The 23,081-nt window shown below is 42.8% G+C and overlaps 1 protein-coding gene across 3 annotated transcripts in view; it reads left to right on the top strand.

Annotated features, from left to right (window-relative positions):
- The first annotated feature begins 3,684 nt into the window (after positions 1–3,684).
- The window catches only part of RpL40 (ribosomal protein L40), a 52,662-nt gene continuing 33,265 nt past the window's right edge, over positions 3,685–23,081 (top strand). Inside the window, exons 1-3 of one of the 3 annotated variants that reach the window (XM_080279485.1) lie at positions 8,337–8,390; positions 10,125–10,190; positions 12,271–12,373. In XM_080279485.1, coding sequence (XP_080135611.1) covers positions 8,343–8,390; positions 10,125–10,190; positions 12,271–12,373 — 217 coding nt within the window. In that variant the 5' untranslated portion in view covers positions 8,337–8,342. Of the gene's footprint in view, positions 3,710–8,336; positions 8,391–10,124; positions 10,191–12,270; positions 12,374–23,081 lie in introns of those variants that run through there. The other 2 variants (XM_080279487.1, XM_080279486.1) reach the window with 2 other exon arrangements.

Here is a 23,081-nt window from a genome sequence, read left to right as displayed (position 1 = left end):
TCCAAATCCATGAAAGCCGCATACAACTTCTTTCCCTTCTCTAGAAACTTTTCCACTAAAGATCTAAGAATGAATATCTGATCTACACAACCTCTTCCCTTCCTAAAGCCTCCCTGTTCTTCTCCAACTAATTTCTCTGTTCTTTCTCTAACTCTATCTATAAGTATCCTACCATACACTTTTCCTATTATACTAAGAAGACAAATGCCCCTATGATTACCACACACTTCTTTTTCCCCTTTTCCTTTGTACAAGGGAATAATTATACCTGACTTCCAATCCTCCGGGACTCTACCTTCCTCCCAGGCCAATCTGCACATCTTCCACATCCATTCTACTACTATCTCTCCCCCATGCTTCAGCATTTCACCACACACTCCATCAATTCCTGGGGCTTTCCCCGATTTAACTTTCTTCATTGCTTCCACAACTTCTATCCAACTGATTTCTTCCTGTCTTCTCACCTCCCTCCTTCTCCCAGCCATTCCCCAGCCACTTATACTCGCATTACTTCCATCCTCTATGTTCAACAATTCCTTAAAGTGTTCTCTCCATCTGTTCACTTTTTCTCCCTTCTCCACTAGTAATCTACCATTTTTATCTTTCACTCCCCTGGTAACTTCACTTCCACCTTGTCTTACTCTTTTCACTTCTCTCCAGAACATTTTCTTACACTCAAATTTACACTCATTCGTCAGCCTGTCTCTCCATGTGACTCCACAGGGTCCTTTTAAATAACTCATTTCCACTGCTGTCACTCTTGACTTGTGTCCTTCCAGCAATGTCCAAGCTTCACTTCCATACATTAGAGTTGGTATCACAATACTGTCATGTAGTAACTTTTTCACTTCCATGCTCACTTCCCTGTTTCTTATCACTACTTTCAAAGAACCAGCAACCTTTCTTCCCTGCTGTACCCTTTCAAGCACTTCACCCTCCAAACCTCCATCCTTACTCATCACACTACCCAAGTACTTAAACGTACTCACATTTTCCAATTCCTCACCATCGAACCTCGCTGTACATTCACTAACTTCACTTCTCTCAAAGACCATCACTTTACTCTTCCCTACATTCACCTTTAGATTCCATTTCTTACACACTCTCTCAAACTCATCCACCAAGCCTTGCAGCTTCCCTTCGTCTTCACTCAACAACACAGTATCATCTGCAAACAACAGTACAGGGAGTTTCCAAGCACTATCCTCTCTCACCAGGGCCACTCCAACATCCACTACCCTACCTTGTACCTCTTTTATTACCCCATCCATGTACAGATTGAACAACCATGGAGACATGACACATCCCTGTTTCAAACCAACTTTCAAAGAGAAAAATTCACTTAGTTCACCATCGACACACACTGCAGCCTTCGCACCATTGTACGTACTCTTCACAGCATTCAAGAATTTCCCATCTACTCCATATATTCTTAACACTTTCCACAATCCTTGTCTATCCACCCTGTCATATGCTTTCTCCAAATATATGAGAGCAATTAATACAAACTTTAATTAAGTAAGTGTTGAGAGTAAACAGGATATTAAAGAATTAGTGAAGTGGGACACAAAGAGATGGGAAGGAGAATAAGAAGTAAAAAAACTGTAGAACTATACTTGGAGAGGAAAGAGGAGATTAGAGAGGAAAGCTGATATGATATAGGCAATCATCAGTAATAATGTTTAGAGCAAGAAGTGGAAGTCTACCATTGATGGAGAGAAAAGTAAAATGTATGGGAGATGGAAATTGTGAGCTATGTGGGGAGGATTAAGAGGATATTTATAATTTTTTGTTAGAATGTGAGGCACTGGTAGAAAAAAAAGTAGAAAATACAAGACTTTCAACAGCCATATATAGGGAATAAAAATAAAATTGTAGGGGATTTCCTCTTTAGTATGGAGAGGATAACAGAAAAGGAGGGAATATACTCGATGTGGAGCGATAGGGGAGTAAAGCTGAGAGTTAGGCCAGAACAATGAGCAGAGAGACCAGTAAGACAACTTGTGAAACAAATAGCAAAACAAAACTGAGGAGGCGCTGTTGCAAAGGCAAAGCCTCCGACAAGCATCTGAACTGAACTGAACTAAACTGTCCATTTATACAAACATCCCCAAAAGGAGGATAGTGGAATGCAGATGAGGGCAGCTTCAGCATGCAGGTTATATGCAAATGTGGCAAGATTGGCCTGATGGCCAACACTGGGTGAGACCATATGTTATTACTATGACCCTCAACCTCATTTGGAACTGAACCCAGTGAACTGCAAGCTGAAGTTACCCTTTTCCTTCAATTTACCATTCTCCTTTTCAGGGGATAGGGATGGACTTGAGGGATGTTTGTATAACTGGGCAGTAGAGCCTCTTACGGAGGGAGGAGATATTGTACAAGGAGAAGGGAGAGGGGATGGAGTGAGAGGGATGCAAAGAAGGTTGAAAGTTTCTCTGGTTCTTTACAAGAATTTGACCCAGAGTGTCCTCCATTGTTTCACATAGATTAGTGACATAAGAACAGAACTATGTGGCTCAATAGCTTATCCACAGCATTTCCTTCTGACTAGTACCATATTGCTGGGTTAATATAGTGTTTCAAATCATCATTCAAGATTGAAAGATGGCAATATTAGGCCAGGTTAAAGTGACAAAAGCATAATTATAAGGGCAATAGGTTTTCAAAAATAAACTCATCGGTCTTTTCACCATCATATCATTTTCATCCAGACCCTCTTTTCCCACCTAAGGATGGGGTTAGGTAGGGCCTGGCCCTGAGAGCAAGAAGGAACTTGACTGAAGGAGGAGCCATCCAAAACTCTGCCCAGTTAAATGGTGTACACACACATTCTTTCACCATTCATGCCTTGGAACCCTAATCCCACCTCACGGACATATGCATCCACACTTTTGCACTAGTTCTTGCAATTTCCAGACAACTTTCAGAGTAGGACAGACTTTTTGACCTGGGGAGAACTTCTATACTATCCGTGTCATATTTCAAATTTAAATTCAGTATATAAATTCAAATGTACTTTAGTCACTTGTAGGAGCTGAAGAGGCAACTGGCCTACTGCAGTAATCCTGGCCTACTGCAGTATTCATTATGTTCTTTGATTTGTTCGGCAGAGATACAATGTTTAAAATACCATCATATGACGAACACCATCACAGCTGACGACCGTAGTAACGATACAAAGGCAATGACAATGACGAAGGTCTAGGAATACGGCCGTAGTTATAACTGATGTTAATTTGATGGGAGATTTTTTTTTTTTTTTTTTGCTATATTCTAGCGGTTTGGGATAATTTGATCTGGGAACACTGGACGGGACCCAGGGTTGCCATTTGGTATTTTTCATTACCAAATGTGGGCCAATTTGGTAATGAAAAATTCGTTCGGTAATGAATCAGCATTATCCATTACCAAACTGATTTTTCACATGTGTGAAGATACAGAGGATGGAGATGGTAGATTGTCTGCCCTCTTGGATTAATCTGCTAGCCCACATAGCACGAAAATAATCAACATGCTGCTAATTATAAGGAGAGTGATTTTTTTGTATATATAATTAGTGAAGGATAAATGACAGCTTTATGAATTTGGTAGTGAAAAATCAAATTTGGTAATGAAAATTGAGGAGTTTGGTAATGTACTTGAGTTCAGATCTGGCAACCCTGACGGGACGCGCGGGAGCTCTCTTCTGCCACGAACTGCGAAGGTGAGTGGTAATCCCACAATTTATCTCACTGTAGTGTAGAATATCGTGGTCATCGGGCCTTTATCCGCAGCTGTGAGTAAATACTGATGTGGGAAAAGGCAATTGTATCTATCTACCTGTATTTTAAGGTAGATGATGAAAATAGTAAGACTTTTAGACCGGCCTTGCTGTCGTCTTCCTTAATGTTTATGTTTTCGTGTGGCCATGTTCATCGGTGTGGAATGCAGGCTAAGAATTTTTACGGTCGTTAGGAAACGGTTGTGGTTATTAGATATGGTCAGGTTGGGAGATAGGGAACAAGTCGAATATTTAACATGGCATCTATGAAGCTTGGCGTAATCGGTGCATCCATGTGAAGGCGTTTCTCAAAACTCTTAGATCTCGAAAAGTAATGTAGTTTGGAAGGTCACAAACTTTGTTCGCGTACCTAGAAAAAAAGAAACGCAATTTGCAGCTTGTTTTACATTTAAGACGATTCGGATTTAAGGTGGCAACACATAATCTAGTGTTTAGGCATGGGACGTTGTATGGTGCTTTTGTCTTAACTAGGCCAGCTTGTTGATGAATGGATGGTATATGTTACTCAGTGGGTAGATGGTAGGCCTGCGTGTAATAGTAAACAGTTGTGGAGCTTGGAAATCTGTGAAATAGCAACCACATAGAATTCAGTCAGGCTGTACCGGTAGAGTACCCAGTAGTTGTTTCAGCCCTACAAGGATCTAAATGAACCAGGTGGATGGCAGGCGCAAGTTGCCCTCCTGTAATTTATGTGACAATCCTCCTTTTGGGGGATGAGAATGAAGGTAAATATGAATGACAGTGATGCAGGGATTCAAGCTATTTGCTTACGATCAACATTGTTATCCAAAGTAAAACCAACATTTTTATCCAAATTAATTTTAGTGCTAGTTACATACGGGTAATTAACATTTAATTTTTGACAAAATAAATGAAGAGAACAGGTAAAATATACCTCATCATCATCACCACCACCATCTGGGCCTCCTTTCTCACCCTAGTGCAGGGTGAAGAGTAGCAACATCCAGACTACCAAAGTTTGTCCAATTCAATGGGCCATGCATCCATTCACTCATCATTCAAGCCCACAAAATCCTGGCCCCATCAGATTGGCAAAAAAAAATTTCACCACATTCTGTAACTTCACTTAAACCTATCTGAGCCAGTCTGAATGCTGTCGCATAAAAAAGGGGTGCCAAATCCCTGGTCTTGCACTTTTCTGCACAAAATTCATCCGGCCAGCTCAGTCTCCTGTCAGTCCCTTGCCCTCACCAACTTCCACACCTCTCTTCTTCACAAAGTCATCCACCATATCTCTCCACCTTCTTGGCCTACCTCGCATCCTCCTCCTTTCAAATTTGCTCAAATATACCTTTTCCACCACTATTGTTATCCAGTCTCCTCATAACCATACCATCTCAGTAGAGTCTCTTTGATTCTGGTGTCCACAGACTTCCTCATTCTGCATCTTTCGTGAATCACATTATTCCTTGTCATGTCCACTCTGTGTAGCTACTCCACATAACATTCCCCAGCAGTCCTCCAGAGCTATTACTCTTGACTTTTCATTTTCATGCCACACCATAGTCTAACATCCGTATGTTAAAGTTGGCACTAACACTCCTTGTACAAGCCTTGCACAGCTGCAACCCTTAAGCCTCTGTTTCTTATCAAGGCTTTCATAGCATTAGCTACTCTCCTTCCCAGTGTCACTGTACTTTCCATTTCTTTTGTATGTTTTCCTCTCATTCTTATCACTGTACACAAGTATTTGAACTCTCTCACCAATGCCAGTCACTCTCCATTCACTGTAACATCACACTGGGAGTCATCTTTCTCAGTACAGTACTGTTCAGTATAATCTCGAATTTCAATTATTCAGCTTTCGATGGCATATCACTAGGTACCCCGTCACCAATTTCAGCACAAATATTGCCAATTTCAGTGTGTTGCAAAGGGGGGAAAATTCCAACACAAGCTGATTTTTCACTTGGCAGCGGCCATTTTGCTTCATTGGAGAGGCTAAATACATCCAACAAAGGCGGGTATCACAGGGGGATCCGTGGACATTGTGTGCAGCACAAAATGGACATCCAAATTGAGCTTGAATGTTCATTCGCTATCACACGGTGGACGTCCATGGCCACCTCCTTCTTCTTTTATCGAGTTCATCCCACGCGACAGGGAGGTCATTTGTTCCGACTCCCTAGCAGACGACGTGTTTATCATCAACAAGAATGGACGTGAATCAGTCAGCAACTTTTGCAACATAAAAACATCTATCTATCTATTGCCAGATGCCTCAATCCCATTCAGGGTGGCCACAAACAAATTGCCTCCACATCACCCTGTCCCCTGCCATTTCACTGTCCCGCTCCCAACTTTCATCCCCCTCTCTCATATACCTCTCCACCCCATCCCTCCATCTCATCCTCGGCCTCCCCCTCCCTCTTCCCTCTTTCACCTCACTCACATACACTCTTCGTCAGTCTTTCACCCTCCATCCTCTCCACATGGCCAAACCACCTCAGTGTATTCCTCCTAACGCTTCCTATCACATCCACATCCACACCACAACGCTCCTTTATATCCTCATTTGTCAGCCTGTCTCTCCATGTGACTCCACAGGCTCCTCTTAAATAACTCATTTCCACTGCTCTCACTCTTGACTTGTCCTTCAAACAACGTCCAAGCTTCACTTCCATACGTTAGAGTTGGTATCACAATACTGTCATGTAACTTTTTCACTTCCATGCTCCCTTCCCTGTTTCTTATCACTGCTTTCAAGGAACCAGCAACCTTTCTTCCCTACTGTACCCTTTCAAGCATTTCACCCTCCAAACCTCCATCCTTACACATAACACTACCGAAGTACTTAAATGTACTCACATTTTCCAATTCCTCACCATCCAGCTTCGCTGTACATTCACTAACTTCACCTCTCTCAAAGACCATCACTTTACTCTTCCCCACATTTACCTTTAGATTCAGTTTCTTACACAGACTCCCAAACTCATCCACCAAGCCTTGCAGCTCCCCTTCGTCTTTACTCAGCAACACAGTATCATCTGCAAACAACAGTACAGGGAGTTTCCAAACACTATCCTCTCTCACCAGGGCCACTCCAACATCCACTACCCTACCTTGTACCTCTTTTATTACCCCATCCATGTACAGATTGAACAACCGTGGAGACATGACACATCCCTGTTTCAACCCAACCTTGAAAGAGAAAAATTCACTTATTTCACCATCCACACGCACTGCAGCCTTAGCACCATCATACATACTCTTCACAGCATTCAACAACTTCTCATGTACTCCATATATTCTTAATACTTTCCACAATCCTTGTCTATCCACCCTGTCGTATGCTTTCTCCAAATCCATGGAAGCCGCATACAATATCTTTCCCTTCCCTAGAAACTTTTCCACTAAAGATCTAAGAATGAATATCTGATCTACACAACCTCTTCCCTTCCTAAAGCCTCCCTGTTCTTCTGCAACTAATTCCTCTGTTCTTTCTCTAACTTTGTCAATAAGTATCCTACCATACACTTTTCCTATTATACTAAGAAGACAGATGCCCCTAAGATTATCACACACTTCTTTTTCCCATTTTCCTTTGTACAAGGGAATAATTATACCTGACTTCCAATCCTCCGTGACTCTACCATCCTCCCAGGCTAATCTGGACATCTTCCACATCCATTCTACTACTATCTCTCCCCCATGCTTCAGCATTCACCACACACTCCATCAATTCCTGGGGCTTTCTCCAATTTAACTTTCTTCATTGCTTCCACAACTTCTATCCTACCGATTTCTTCCTGTCTTCTCACCTCCCTCCTCCTCCCAGCCATTCCCCAGCCACTTATACTGGCATTACTTCCATCCTCTATGTTGAACAATTCCTTAAAGTGTTCTCTTCATCTGCTCACTTTTTCTCCCTTCTCCACTATAGTCTCACCAATCTAAAACCAAGGTTTGGGTGGAGTCCAGCCGGGGATTTCCCGGCGTACAGCGTTGCCTTGTTTCCTATACTCTGATTGGCTAGTGGCTGACCTGACACCATTAGAACTCGCCGCTCACATCTCACCACCTGGCCTGACATGACTTAACCCACTTCTGTGTGTGTGTGTTTGTGTATGTGTGTGTGTGTAAAGACAAACTAATTTAAGTTATAAATATAACCAAAATAATGAATTTAAAAATCGCATTCTCTCTCTCTCATATAATTTATGATTCCTAGTATGGGCCTGGATGTTGCCGTTCGTGAGTGTTTTAACTTATTTATTTCTATTAAGAAAATAGCGTATGTTCTACTGATTCCTTCAAATTATATTATAAACGTAATTGTTACATTACTTACCCAACTTAGAACTACCATGAAAGTCGGTGAAGGTAACTACATTTTTTTCAGCAACACTGTAAAATATGTATGCCACGTTTCTTTATTGATGTACGTGAGCCATGTGCATTACAAGTTTACCTTCCTTTGATATGCTAGAATACTTACGTTTATAATGTATTAGTATGTGTGTACCTATCTGTGATGCCTATTACATACCGGTATATAACAGAATCTACTCATCGCTCGTTTAGGAAGTATGGCATGGCTGCACCCAGCGCCAGACCCCACCCAAACCTTGGTTTTAGATTGGTGAGACTATAGTAATGTACCATTTTTATCTATCACTCCCCTGCTATCCTCACTTCCACCCTGTCTTACTCTCTTCACCTCTTTCCAGAACATTTTCTTACAGTCCCTCCACTTTACACTCGGAATTCCTTCCAAATTCCTCATCCACTCTTTTCTTACTCTCTCTTACTAATCTTTTCACCTCTCTCTTTCTTTCTACATATAACTCTCTCTTCCGCCTCACAGCTTCTTTCACACCTCTATTTCTCATCCATTCATTGTATGCTTTCTTCTTTTGTGCCACAGCCTGTCTCACCTCTTCAGTCCACCACACTGTTCCTTTCACCCCCCCCCCCGTCTTCTCTTCCTCCCACACACCACATCACATGCTGCACATATGTCTTCTGTAAATATCCTGCACACACCTTCCACGTCCCCCATCTGCTCCAATTCATATTTGCCCAATCGTTCCTCCACTTCGCTCTTTTACTCTGTATATATTTATATGTGTGTGTGTGTGTGATTTTTGTGGATATTGCTTTCCAGAGTGACTGTTATAGTGAAATTATGAAATCTAGAGATGATAAGTGATACTGATGACCTTTGTGAGTGGTGAGGATGATGTGATAGGAAGCGTTATGAGGAACACACTGAGGTGGTTTGGCCATGTGGAGAGGATGGAGGGTGAAAGACTGACGAAGAGAGTGTATGTGAGTGAGGTGGAGGGGGGAAGAGGGAGGGGGAAGCCGAGGATGAGATGGAGGGATGGGGTGGAGAGGTATATGAGAGAGGGGGGTGTGAGTTGGGAGCAGGGCAGTGAAATGGCGGGGGACAGGGCGACTTGGAGGCGATTTGTTTGTGGCCACCCCAAACGGGATTGAGGCGTCTGGCAATAGATAGATAGATAGAGGATGATGAACTAATGTGTTTTTCTTTGCAGGTATTGAATAAACTTTTCCAGAGGTATAGCCTTAGGGAGGAATAAACATCATTTATTGTGCATTTACAGATGTAAACAATCATAAAAAAATATTATTCGTTCCATCGATGTTCATTTATGACTGAAAAAACTAAGTAATGATGTTTTGGAAAGTAATCAGTAAATAAAATAAAAAATTTGGGTTGAAAATCAAGGGATATAGCCTTAGGGAGGAATAAACATCATATATTGTGCATTTACAGGTGTAAATAATCACAACATTTGTGACTTTGAAAAAACTAGGTAATGATGCTTTGGAAAGTCCCCCCCCCCCCAAAAAAAAAAAAAAATCAGGTTGGAAATCAAGGGGTATAGCCTTAGGGAGGAATAAAAATCATGTAGTGTGCATTTACAGGGGTACATAACTATCTATCTATCTATCTATTGCCAGACGCCTCAATCCCGTTTGGGGTGGCCACAAACAAATCGCCTCCAAGTCGCCCTGTCCCCCGCCATTTCACTGCCCTGCTCCCAACTCACACCCCCCTCTCTCATATACCTCTCCACCCCATCCTTCCATCTCATCCTCGGCCTCCCCCTCCCTCTTCCCCCCTCCATCTCACTCACATACACTCTCTTTGTCAGTCTTTCACCCTCCATCCTCTCCACATGGCCAAACCAGCTCAGTGTGTTCCTCATAACGCTTCCTATCACATCCACATCAACACCAAAACGCTCCATTATATCCTTATTCGTCAGCCTAAAACTAAATTATTATTGCACATACATTATTTTTTGACTTAAAAAAAAAATACCTCTCTTTTGTCAATCTTCAGTACAATGAGCTGTGGTGCCAGAGGGTTGTGCCTGCCCCAGCTGATGGTCCAGGGACCTGGGAGAGTGTGAGCATAAGGACAAGTCCTTAGCTTTCATTTGACAAGTTTATCATTTAGTAATCTTTGAACATGTAATAATTTTTGCCATTTTTCGTGTTTTTTTTTAAGTCGTCCCAGAAGTGTTAAGTTTTCTTTTGATTATGATATTTTGGTGATGAAAATAAAGTAGAAAGGGTATATTTTCCATGTGCCTTTTTGGATTTACTAAATTTTGATAAGTGTGGTTTTTGATTATTCCAAAAATGGGTCTCTCACACTCGACGTTTGTGTTAAGTGGAGTAACGCAGGATGTTTGCGTTCTAGGGTTAATTATATGTCCTATTTCTGTCTTCAGCAAAGTTGCTAATTCTGCCAGTGATTCCTAAGTATAGGTCATTTATATACTGTAAATCATCATCATCATCATTCAATCCTGTTTTGCCCCAGGAGGAGTATAGGAGCCTAAGCTAGGCAAGTTGGTCCTGACATTTAAGATGAAAGTGACCACTCTCTTCCCTGAGTGGCATTACGTGAGCAGTAAACCCCCAGCCATCCCTTGGATATAAACCTGCCTAGGCTCAATCCGACTGAAGTGCGTTAATTACCCACTAAATCTCCAGGTGCCATAATTTGTTTATATGGTTACCACCCAGCATAGTAAATGATTTCCTGGTGTACAGGAAGCCATTTGGCATGTCACAGTGTAGAGTCATCAGTAGACAGAAGGAAGAGGAAAGAATGAAGGAAAGAAAGACAAGAGGAATGAAGGAAAGAAGAGAGGAAAGGGCAGTCACCCGAGAGCAGCACCACATTGAATATAATATTATTAAGGTCCGAGTACAGCACTGATTCCTGTGGTACACAGCAAGTTACTAATCCACAGTTTGACTTAGTTCCATGCATTAAAACTTTGTGCTTTCATCCCTTCAGCCAGAACTGTGTTGCATTGTAGATGAGCAGTCAAGAAAAAGGTGACTGATAGGGCATTTACAGTGTGAACAGTCTGGCTGAGGGCTATGGCCCATTAAATGACCGTGAGTTAGGTGGGTATGGATTGGGGGATAGGAAGTGAGTTGAATGTTAACAGGACTAACGTGCAGCTTTGGCATGTAATGCTATTCCTTTCCATCACCTTTAAGGACTTCCGTGCAGCTCAGCCGGATTGGTGATGCCACTTGAAGCTGTTCTTTTCCATCACTTTGTCCATAATAGGTTAGGTTTGCAGATAGTTTTAGGCTGCACTGTGCCACACATTGACATGCATGTTTCACACGGTACATAAGCTTGTATTATCATGAGACACATGATAGATTAAAAGTTTTGGGGATGTTTTCATCTTTTGCAAAATAGACACAGTGGGGAGTTGTCAGAATATTAACCTAGAGAAACCTTGGCATCGAAAGCCCTGTTGCCTCTCCTACATCTCTGTCCATGGAGTCTGAAAACCTGCTAGAATCTGCTACAACTGATAGTGACTACACAGATATGTAGCCAGATAGTCATTGGTGTCTGTGTGCAGATGCAGCACGCTGATTTTCAGTGTACAGGGAGAGAAAAGCAGGAGAGGTCCCTATGCTCATGATAGGGCAGAAAAGGCTTAGATGGTGAATGGATAGATGGCTGTTTAAGTATAAAAAGACTTTTCACAACACGACTGTAGTCAGGGGGTGCAGAGGAAGTTATCTCAATAGGAAACTTGTTTCTTTAAATTAACCTTCACTCCAGTGACATATTTTCTGGTTTGTTTTAGGTACCGGTACTTCTAGATTATTTCAATTAACTTAGGAAATCCCTCTCATATGAGAGGTTAATTAAGGCTATGTCAAAACCCACCAGTTCAGTCTCCCTAAATGTGAATAAAACTATTGGGGTAGTGAGAATAAAATCAGAAAATGGTTTTGGTAGAAGGGGTTGCATATGGGGGTTTTGGAAATAGATTTTTGTTCACAAAGTGAAATACTGTAGTTGAATTCCCTAAGGTGTATTGTACAGGTTAAATGAAATTACTGATTTATATTGGGTTGGCTGGCACCATATGATTGTATTCAGTGTAGGAGAGATTTGTAGGAGTAACAGAATTGGCCACTTATGTCATCATCATCCACAGATGCAGATCTTCGTGAAAACCCTTACAGGGAAGACCATTACCCTAGAGGTTGAGCCTTCAGACACTATTGAAAATGTGAAGGCTAAGATTCAGGACAAGGAAGGTTAGTAAGTAGTTAATTGTTGTCATCATCCTGTTCTCATATCCAGCTATTGAATATTATTATTATTACTGGTATAGTACAGTACTGTACAGTAACCCATAATGTAACAAGCTGCTTAGGAGAAAGGCCAAGATACCAGGCTGCTTAGGAGAAAGGCCAACAAGATACCATAGCCAGTAATTTGTTTATCTGATGTTTGTAAGGGATGGGCCATAATGAATCCAGGTTGTCAAGCTAAAGTTTGTTTGGTTGATACCCAGCAGAAGGACGTGTTCTTACTACTGTATACAGTAATCCCTCATTTATCCAGACATGCTGTATCCAGACTTGTTCATTATCTGGATACTGGACTTAGGCTCTGTTAAATGATTATCTAGATTTACTTGGTAATATCTAGACGTAAATGTTCCTGAGAACTTCGGCCGGCCAGCTGACATCTTAAAGCATTCGGTATCGTGGCTGCTGGGCTCGAGCCATGAGCGGGAAATAGGCCGTAACCCACAACCAGAGCTCAAATGTCCGTCTGCCTCTGTACTGAATTGTCAAAGTTGAGCACTGGTCCAATCACTCCCAACAAACCTCCCGCAATTGAGAAATATAACTGTAACCCACAAGTGGTGTCAAAATGTCCATACGCAACCCCACCAAATGTCCAAAGTCGGACAGCCACCAGGCAAAGTCATTCCCAACTGCCACCACACCTTGAACACAGACCACAAGCCACGAATACATGTTCGGTGACAGTGGCCGTCTGCCTCTCTACCGGATGTCCAAAGTTGCCCGATCACTGGGAGTTGTGCTTCTGCATAGCCACCAGGTGTGTAACACTGACTGCAAGCCACGAGTAAATGTACGGTAAAAGCGCCCACCTGCCTCTACACTGAATGGTGGGAGTCCCTCGGCCACCAGGATTAGTGTGAAACCACCCACCATGCGCGCCTGTCTGCTTCCCTTCCGAATGGTCAGAGTCGTCTGGCAGGCCGCATTAGTCATGCACTGCCTGAGGCAGTGATGTACTGGTCATCCACTGTTGTCGTCTCATGATAACCCTTGCCTGGACAGACGGAAGTGAGCCTTGAATGCAGATGTCAGTTTGCTGTGTTTTGCTTCCTCTTGCTCGAAGGCAAGTGTGGGGTGCGTTATGGCAGCACTATCCTGCTTGCTGGCCTACAAGCCTACACCTCACTTCCCACTTCTGTCTCCCTCGTGAAAGGTCACGGTTGCAAGTATGCCTGTATATGCGGTTGTGTTTGTGGTGGTCCCCTACCTTCTTCAGGTTGTGGCCTTCCTCTGCTGCATTCTTGTGTGTGTGATGATGGCCCCACCACCACCTGAGAAACGGAAGAGGAAGGTTTTGACTCTGGAGAAGAAGTGTGAGATATTGAGCAAGGTTGACGATGGCTGGATCACAGGATGCATTCTGCGGGAATATGATCTAGCCCCTTTTACCTTTGTTTGATATATAGAAGTCAAATGACAAGCTTACACAGTATGGACAAGACTTCAGTGAAAGCACATGTAGGGATGATAGGAAGGTCATGCCCCAGGCCCGGCACGCCATTATGGACTGGTTGACTCTGTTGTGGTTTTGCCAGTAATGTTGTGCTGGTGTACATGTGCATGGGACTGTGGTGAAGGCTGCAGCAGAGACGTTTGCACGCCTGCACAACGTACATGACTTCAAGGCTTTTGAAGGATGGCTCTTTTGCTTCAAGCTTCGCCATGACTTTACAGACTGTAAAGCTTACGGCGAGGCCTTGGACGCAGCAGCGGAGGATGTTGACCTGTTTTGCCAGAAAGTGCAGTGCTTGATGAATGAGGGCCTTGCCCTTGGGCTAATCAATAATGCTGATGAAACTGGTTTGTTCTATTGCTCATTGCCCACCATCACCCTGGCAGAGGAGAAGACTGCCTGGTCGAAAGTTATCCAAACAGCGTGTCTCTGTTTTGTGCTGTACTAAAGCTAACTGAATCCACTGGCTCAAACCCATTATTGTTGGGTGTACAGAACAATCACGTTGTCTTTGTGGGTTGATGGATAGCCTGCCTGTTGTGTGGTACCATTCTGTGAAGGCCTGGTTTACTGACAAGCTCTTCAGAGATTGGTTACACAGACACTTTGTCAAGGAGGTTATCTGTTATCAAACAGAGGTCCTTGGTATTGCCCACAGCCAGGCAAAGGCACACCTGCTCCTGGACAATACCCCAGTGCATCCATCTGAGAAGGATTTGGTTGCTGTTGATGGGTGCATTAGGTGCTTGTTTCTGCCACCTAATAGCCTGCTCTGCTTCAACCAATGGACTGTGACGTCATCGTGGCTCTAAAGAGACTTTACTGGTGGAGGTTCCACGAGGTGATGGTAGTGCTGGAGGATGAGGACGGGGCCGAAGACACACGTGGGGAGCAGACCTTGCGGAATCTTCGGCGTTATGACCTGGAGTCTGCAGTGTTCAACTGGACAAATGCATGAAAGGAAGTCTCCGTGAAAACCCTCGAAAGTGGTTGGTCTCATCTCCTCCAGGGAATTGAAGGCGAGTACGACTTTGGCAGGTTTGACGTTGATGATTTCCACAATCGTCTTTGAACAGCGGGAGAGCAGGTGGACGTCGACGACATGAGGGATTGGGTGGATGACGACGGTGGCAGTCCTGGTTATCAGACCATGTGTGATGAGGAGGTCACTGCTATTGCCTTCACAGACTTGAAAGAGGACATCGACGAGAACGAGGACCCTGACTCGCAGCCCCCAGCAGCTGCATCATTCCCTCTTCTCAGTGCCCCATGTGTCAGTCTGGAGGGGGTGCTGGAGTATGCCAAGCACCGGCACTATGACAGGGAGTTGGTGTAGCTCAGCCTGGCAATGGAGTTGTGGGCAGTCAAGGATGCTGTCATCCTCCGGCAGAATCATCAGTCCTATCATTAGACCAGGAATGACTCCTCCTCCTTCGAACCTGTCACCTCCATGAGTGCTAGCCGATTCTCACCACCGCCACCACCTCATTTCCTGCCTTCATCGTTGGACCTGCAACTGAGCACACTGACAACTGTTGAGTCTCTGGTGGACGTAAGTTTGCAGCTGTCTTCGAGTCTCCTGAAGCGGGTAGGCCACCACTCATCGCTCAGCTCCAGCAGGTAGAGGAGGAGGAGTTCTTCAACTTTTGCTAAGCGAAGGTTAGCCACTAGACCACAAGGGACAACTGTACACCTGCTGGAGGTGTGCAGATTACGAAGCCTGTCTGCGGTGCATTGGGTGCTATGTACCCCAGGTGAGTGATTTTTGGCAGGGAACTTTAGTTTTTTTCATAGTTTCCTTGGTGTTTAAATTTATTTAGGATATTCCGATGTGAGTTTTGTTGTCAAAATATGGCAGACTGACTCAAAAACATTGCCAAAATTAGGAAGGGTATTATACTGTACATACAGTTGTGTATAGGTATTTTTTTTTTTTTTCTTGGTTTTACAAATTATTTTCGATATTCCTGTGTGTTTTGATGTATAAATATGGCAGAATGGCTGGAAAACACTGCCAAAATTAGGAGGGGTACTGTATATACAGTAGTTCATAGGCAGGATGTTTTTTGGTTTTCAGATTTTTTTTTTTCTTGGTTTTCATGCTTTTAAAAATTATTTTCAATATTCCTGTGTTTTCATGTCCAAATATGCCTGAATGACTGGAAAACACTACCAAAGTACAAAGAGATACTGTACAAATAGGTTAGCTATAGGTTGAAGATTGGGTATAGGTAGTGTCTGGGTATAGTAGGGGGATATTGTTCATTATCCAGACATTGCCATTACCTGGACATCCTTTTGGCTCTGTTGCATTGAATGATTGGGGGGTTACTGTATTGTTATTCCATGTGTTTTTTCATTACCTTGATAGTTTCTTTGTTAATATTAAATATTTTCAGTGAAATTACATCATCATCATCATCATCATCCAGACATCCTTTCTCACCCTAGGGCAAGGTGAGGAGTAGCAACATCCAGACACGTATGGAAAAATAAAGTAAAAATTGGCATTTACTGCTGCTCATGTGGTCATTTGAAATGTGAAGTTTGAATTGGAGGCCCAGGTGATCATCATATCCAAAGATTGTGCTGTTGCTGTTGTATATGGTGTGGGTTTACTGCATTATTATTTATTAGTACAAAGGTAGATATACTCACATTCCCTATTGTTTGGCATGATCCATTGCAATTAATGCTTTGCAGCAGTGATCCCCAACCTGTGGTCTGCAGGCACCATGATGCCTGTGGGGTGCCTTGGAAACATATGATATATTTGTCATTATACTGTATATACAGTGAAAAAACTATTATTCGGCATCTGCGGGACTGGGCTGATGCCGAGAAATTGGATTTGCTGAATAATCGAAAACTCAGTACCTTATATGTAAAGTGAGTTCGAAATACAAAAACCCGAAGTACAAATTTTCCGTGGTACGAAAACAATGAATGTAGGACAGTTTCCACAGTACAAAAATATCTGTCTCGATGATACGAAAATTGATACTCGATACGAAAGGAAATACAGAGATAGCCCGATTATCCAGATTATATGGTGTGAAGAGGTGCCTGATTAGTCTGAAATCACAATTTGGCAGAAACAAAACACAAGTACTGTTAGATTGATTTATTTAACAGTAAGTGTACAGTGAAAGACACAACTATCTTCCCAGTTCGTTCTGAAGAAAATTTACAACCGGCAAAATACAGTGAAAACCCTGTTTCTACTAGTGTGTGTTTCAAATGGTTCAATTTTTCCACGCTGTATTCGTCAGACTTTGGGAAGATACTTGTGTCTTTCATTGTACACTTGAAGCAGCAGAAAGACCTAACCAATTCAATTCATAATCCTCCAGCTTGTTTCTGTAATTATCGGACAACTTTTAGTTTGGCAAATTACTTTTTTTTTTTTTTTTTGCAGAAAAATTTCCTCCCTGTTCTTATCGTCACTTTCCCCTACGATCGTTTCCAGCGCAGTGGAAGAAACAGCGTGCTCAAAGGTGGATATTGTTTCCCAATTTCCCAACTGGAGGTTAGGTTAGGTTAAATTATTAGGTACAGATAAGCTCAGTTAGGCCAGGTTTAATTAAACACTTAGGGAGTGAGAGAAGAGTTCTGGACAAATGTAGAAGTGTGCATGGAAAAGTTTGGAAGGAATGAGAGAGTGTTTTTGATTGGTGATATGAATGGTAAAGTTGGGAATGTGAAGGTGGATGGAATAGTTGGTGAGTGGGGTGTGCCTGCTGAGATAGATGAGAATGGGAGTGCGTTAGTGGACATTTGTGCTGGGAGGGGGTTGGTGATAGCCAATACCCTCTTCAGGCATAAAATGATCCACAGGTATACATGGCGAGTGATGATAAGGGTGGGTGGTGAACTGAATGAAAGGAAGGCAATGATTGATTATGTGTGTGTGGATGAAAGGATGCGAAGATGTGTAATGGATGCAAGAGTTTATAGAGGTTGGGGGAGTGGACTTTCTGACCACTACTTGGTGGTGGCCAGAATCAAGATCCAAATAAGATGGAGGAATAGAAGAAGGGAAAGATGAGAGGAAGGAGTAGTTGCAAGGAGAGTGGAAAGGTTACAAGAGGATGAGAAAAAGGCAGAGTATAAGAGAGAAGTGGAGGAACGATTGGGCAAATATGAATTGGAGCAGATGGGAGACGTGGAAGGTGTGTGTATAATATTTACAGAAGAAATATGTGCAGCATGTGATGTGGTGTGTGGAAGGAAGAGAAGACGGAGGGGGGTGCAAGGAACAGTGTAGTGGACTGAAGAGGTGAAACAGGCTGTGGCACAAAAGAAGAAAGCATACAATGAATGGATGAGAAATAGGGGCGTAGAAGAGGTTGAGAGGCGGAAGAGAGAGTTATATGTAGGAAGAAAGAGAGAGGGGAAAAGATTAGTAAGAGAGAGTAAGAAGAGAGTGGATGAGGAATTTGGAAGGAATTTGAGTGTAAAGTGGAGGGACTGTAAGAAAATGTTCTGGAGAGAGGTGAAAAGAGTAAGACAGGGTGGAAGTGAAGTTAGCAGGGGAGTGAAAGATAAAAATGGTAGATTACTTGTGGAGAAGGGAGAAAAAGTGAGCAGATGGAGAGAACACTTTAAGGAATTGTTGAACGTAGAGGATGGAAGTAATGCGAGTATAAGTGGCTGGGGAATGGCTGGGAGAAGGAGGGAGGTGAGAAGACAGGAGGAAATCAGTAGGATAGAAGTTGTGGAAGCAATGAAGAAAGTTAAAAATCAGGGAAAGCCCCAGGAATTGATGGAGTGTGTGGTGATATGCTGAAGCATGGGGGAGAGATAGTAGTAGAATGGATGTGGAAGATGTGCAGATTGGCCTGGGAGGAAGGTAGAGTCCCGGAGGATTGGAAGTCAGGTATAATTATTCCCTTGTACAAAGGAAAAGGGGAAAAAGAAGTGTGTGGTAATCATAGGGGCATTTATCTTCTTAGTATAATAGGAAAAGTGTATGGTAGGATACTTATTGACAGAGTTAGAGAAAGAACAGAGAAATTAGTTGGAGAAGAACAGGTAGGCTTTAGGAAGGGAAGAGGTTGTGTAGATCAGATATTCATTCTTAGATCTTTAGTGGAAAAGTTTCTAGAGAAGGGAAAGAAGTTGTATGTGGCTTTCATGGATTTGGAGAAAGCATATGACAGGGTGGATAGACAAGGATTGTGGAAAGTGTTAAGAATATATGGAGTAGATGGGAAGTTGTTGAATGCTGTGAGGAGTGTATACGATGGTGCGAAGGCTGCAGTGCGTGTGGATGGTGAACTAAGTGAATTTTTCTCTTTGAAGGTTGGGTTGAAACAGGGATGTGTCATGTATCCATGGTTGTTCAATCTGTACATGGATGGGGTAATAAAAGAGGTACAAGGTAGGTTAGTGGATGTTGGAGTGGCCTTGGTGAGAGAGGATAGTGTTTGGAAACTCCCTGTACTGTTGTTTGCGGATGATACTGTGTTGTTGAGTGAAGACGAAGGGGAGCTGCAAGGCTTGGTGGATGAGTTTGAGTGTGTGTGTAAGAAACGGAATCTAAAGGTGAATGTAGGGAAGAGTAAAGTGATGGTCTTTGAGAGAGGTGAAGTCAGTGAATGTACAACGAGGTTGGATGGTGAGGAATTGGAAAATGTGAGTACGTTTAAGTACTTGGGTAGTGTTATGTTTAAGGATGGAGGTTTGGAGGGTGAAGTGCTTGAAAGGGTACAGCAGGGAAGAAAGGTTGCTGGTTCCTTGAAAGCAGTGATAAGAAACAGGGAAGTGAGCATGGAAGTGAAAAAGTTACTACATGACAGTATTGTAATACCAACTCGAATGTACAGAAGTGAAGCTTGGACGTTGTTGGAAGGATACAAGTCAAGAGTGAGAGCAGTGGAAATGAGTTATTTAAGAGGAGCCTGTGGAGTCGCATGGAGAGACAGGCTGACAAATGAGGATATAAAGGAGCGTTGTGGTGTTGATGTGGATGTCATAGGAAGCGTTATGAGGAACACACATGGTTTGGCCATGTGGAGAGGATGGATGGTGAAAGACTGATGAAGAGAGTGTATGTGAGTGAGGTGGAGGGGGAAAGAGGGAGGGGGAGGCCGAGGATGAGATGGAGGGATGGGGTGGAGAGGTATATGAGAGAGGGGGGTGTGAGTTGGGAGCAGGGCAGTGAAATGGCGGGGGACAGGGCGATTTGTTTGTGGCCACCCCAAACGGGATTGAGGCGTCTGGCAATAGATAGATAGAGAGATAGATAGACTTAGGGAAGAACAGTCCTTTCAGCCATTATGTTAACAAAATAAACGAGTTGTCACACCAGAACAGCTAAAAATGACGGGGAAACAGATTTAACAAGAGACGTTTACTATATTTACCAACCCAGAAATAATCTTAATAATATAACAGACTATCAAGAACTGATTTGGTACGGTGCTTTTTCTGCTTAAAGCAAAACGTATGTTTAGCCTCCTCACTGGCTGTGGATTCAGATATTTGCGTGCTCCTGTGGTCAGGCATGGGACCATTTTTTCAAAGTTTTAAAATCAATTTCTTTTTCGTACATATGTGAAAAGACTTGTCTGGCACACCTGGCTTCTTTTTTTTTATACCCTTAAACCATCCTGTGATTTGCTATGATTCACATAAGAATTCATACTGTAAAATTAGGATGCGTGCTACATTAGCATGTAAACATCAGCGAAAACATGTCGGATGAAGTGAACTGTGAACACTTTGACTGCTTGAGGTGGTAGAGTAGGGTTGTGTAAACACACCATTGACCCTCGTTCCCTTCCCATAATTGCTCACGTTTTTTTTTAGCTCACTCCAACTCAACATCACTGACACCAGTACAGTAAGGCATTGTTCAAGGTCAGCAACTATGAAAGTGATAATGGAATACATTATTGTTTGTATTAGTTTTAGTAATTTTTTTTCTGATTAGCAAACATTTTTGTTCCTTATCGTCTCTGTGGAACAAAAGAAGGCATATAGTGAATGGTTAGCTAGTAGAGGTAGGGGAGAAGATGAGAAGGAGAAGAGAGAGGTACATGTGAGCAGAAGGGAGGTGAAGAGACTGGTGAAGGAGAGTAAGAAGAAGTGGATGAAGAGTTTGGGAGGAATCTGAGTGTGAAATGAAGGGAGAGTAAGAAATTGTTTTGGAAGGAGGTAAAGAAAGTAAGGCAGTGTGAAACGAGAAGTAGTAGGGGAGTGAAAGATAGGAATAATAGATTGTTGGTGGAGAAGAGAGAGAAATTGAGGAGATGGAAGGAGCACTTTGAGGATTTGTTGAATGTAGAGAGTGAGAGCAGTGTGAGTATAAGTGGTTGGGGAATGGCTGGGAGAAGAAGAGATGAGAGGAGGGCGGAAGAAATCAGTAGGGCAGAAGTAGTGGAAGCAATGAAGATCAAGTTGGGAAAGGCCCCAGGAATTGATGGAGTGTGTGGTGAAATGCTGAGGAATGGGGATGAGATTGTTGTGGAGTGGATATGGAAGTTGTGTAGATTGGCTTGGGAAGAGGGAAGGGTTCCAAGTGACTGGAAATCAGGTGTAATTGTTCCTTTATACAAAGGAAAAGGGGAGAGAGAAGTATGTGGTAACCATAGGGGTATTTGCCTTCTTAGTGTGACTGGTAAAATATATGGTAGAATACTCATTGATAGGGTTAGGCATATGACAGGAGCTAGTTGGAGAAGAACAAGGGGGATTCAGGAAGGGAAAAGGGTGTGTAGATCAGATATTTGTTCTAAAATGTTTAGTGGAGAAGTATGTAGAGAAGGGAAAGAAAGTGTATGCTGCCTTCATGGACTTGGAGAAAGCTTATGACAGAACAGATAGGCAAGGTATGTTGAAGGTATTAAGAATATATAGAGTGGAGGGGAAATTGTTGAGTGCTGTGAAGAGTATGTACAAAAGAGCTAGGGCTACGGTGTGAGTGGATGGTGGGCTGAGTGAGTTCTTTGATCTCAATGTGGGACTGAAACAGGGTTGTGTGATGTCTCCATGGCTGTTTAATATATACATGGATGGGGTTGTAAAGGAGGTGCAGGGTAGGGCGGTGGATGTGGGGGTGGCTCTAATGAATGAGGGTGAGATTTGGAAGATTCCAGTGTTGCTGTTTGCTGATGATACAGTATTGTTGAGTGAAGATGAATGGGAGTTGCAAAGTTTGGTGAATGAATTTGGGACAGTGTGTAGGAGGAGGAAGCTGAAAGTTAATGTAAACAAAATTAAAGTTATGGTGTTTGAGTGGAATGAAGTCACAGAATGTACAGTGAGGTTGGATGGTGAGGATATGGAGAATATGAGTGCTTTCAAGTACTTGGATAGTGTGATGAGTAAGGATGGAACTTTGGGGGATGAAGTGCGTGAAAGGGTACAGCAGGGAAGGAAGGTTGTTGGTTCACTGAAAGCAGTGATGAGCAATAGGGAGGTGAGTGTGGAAGTTAAGAAGTCACTGCATGATAGTATTGTGATCCCTACCCTGACGTATGGAAGCGAGGTGTGGACCTTGCAAGAGGGGAACAAGAGTGAGAGCAGTGGAAATGAGTTACTTGAGAGGAGCATGTGGAGTGATATGGAAGGACAGGGTGACTAATAAATGCAAGTGAAGGAATGTTGGGTGGATGTGGATGTGGTTGAGAAGATTAGGAGAAATACACTGAGGTGGTTTGGACAAGTGGAGAGAATGGAGAATGAACGACTGACTAAGAGGGTGTATGTAGGTGAGGTGGAGGGAGCGAGGGGTAGACCAAGGATGAGGTGGAGGGATGGAGTTGAGAGGTATATGAGGGAGAGGGGGGTGAGTTGGTGGGAGGGTAGTCAAATGGTGGGTGACAGAGCGACTTGGAGGCGTTTTGCCCGCGGCCACCCTTTGCGGGATTAGGGCGTTGGGCTATAGGTAGATAGATAGATCGTCTCTTAAAATTGTAAAACCCATAATCTTTCATGTGAGCATACAGCCTAAAGACCTCACTAATTCAGTTCTTATTCCTCTAGTTTGTCTTCTATATTTTTCTGACTGTTTTGAGGGTGGTATAATTATTCCCTTGTACTAAGGAAAAGGGGAAAAAGAAGTGTGTGGTAATCATATGGGCATTTGTCTTCTTAGTATAATAGGAAAAGTGTATAGTAGGCTACTTATTGACAGAGTTAGAGAAAGAACAGAGGAATTAGTTGGAGAAGAACAGGGAGGCTTTAGGA

Source organism: Coenobita brevimanus, chromosome 78 (genome assembly GCF_032717465.1).
Source record: "Coenobita brevimanus isolate Jiangsu-jjx chromosome 78, ASM3271746v2, whole genome shotgun sequence".
Taxonomy (NCBI): Eukaryota; Metazoa; Arthropoda; class Malacostraca; order Decapoda; family Coenobitidae; genus Coenobita; species Coenobita brevimanus.
This window is presented reverse-complemented; position numbering and strand designations above follow the sequence as displayed.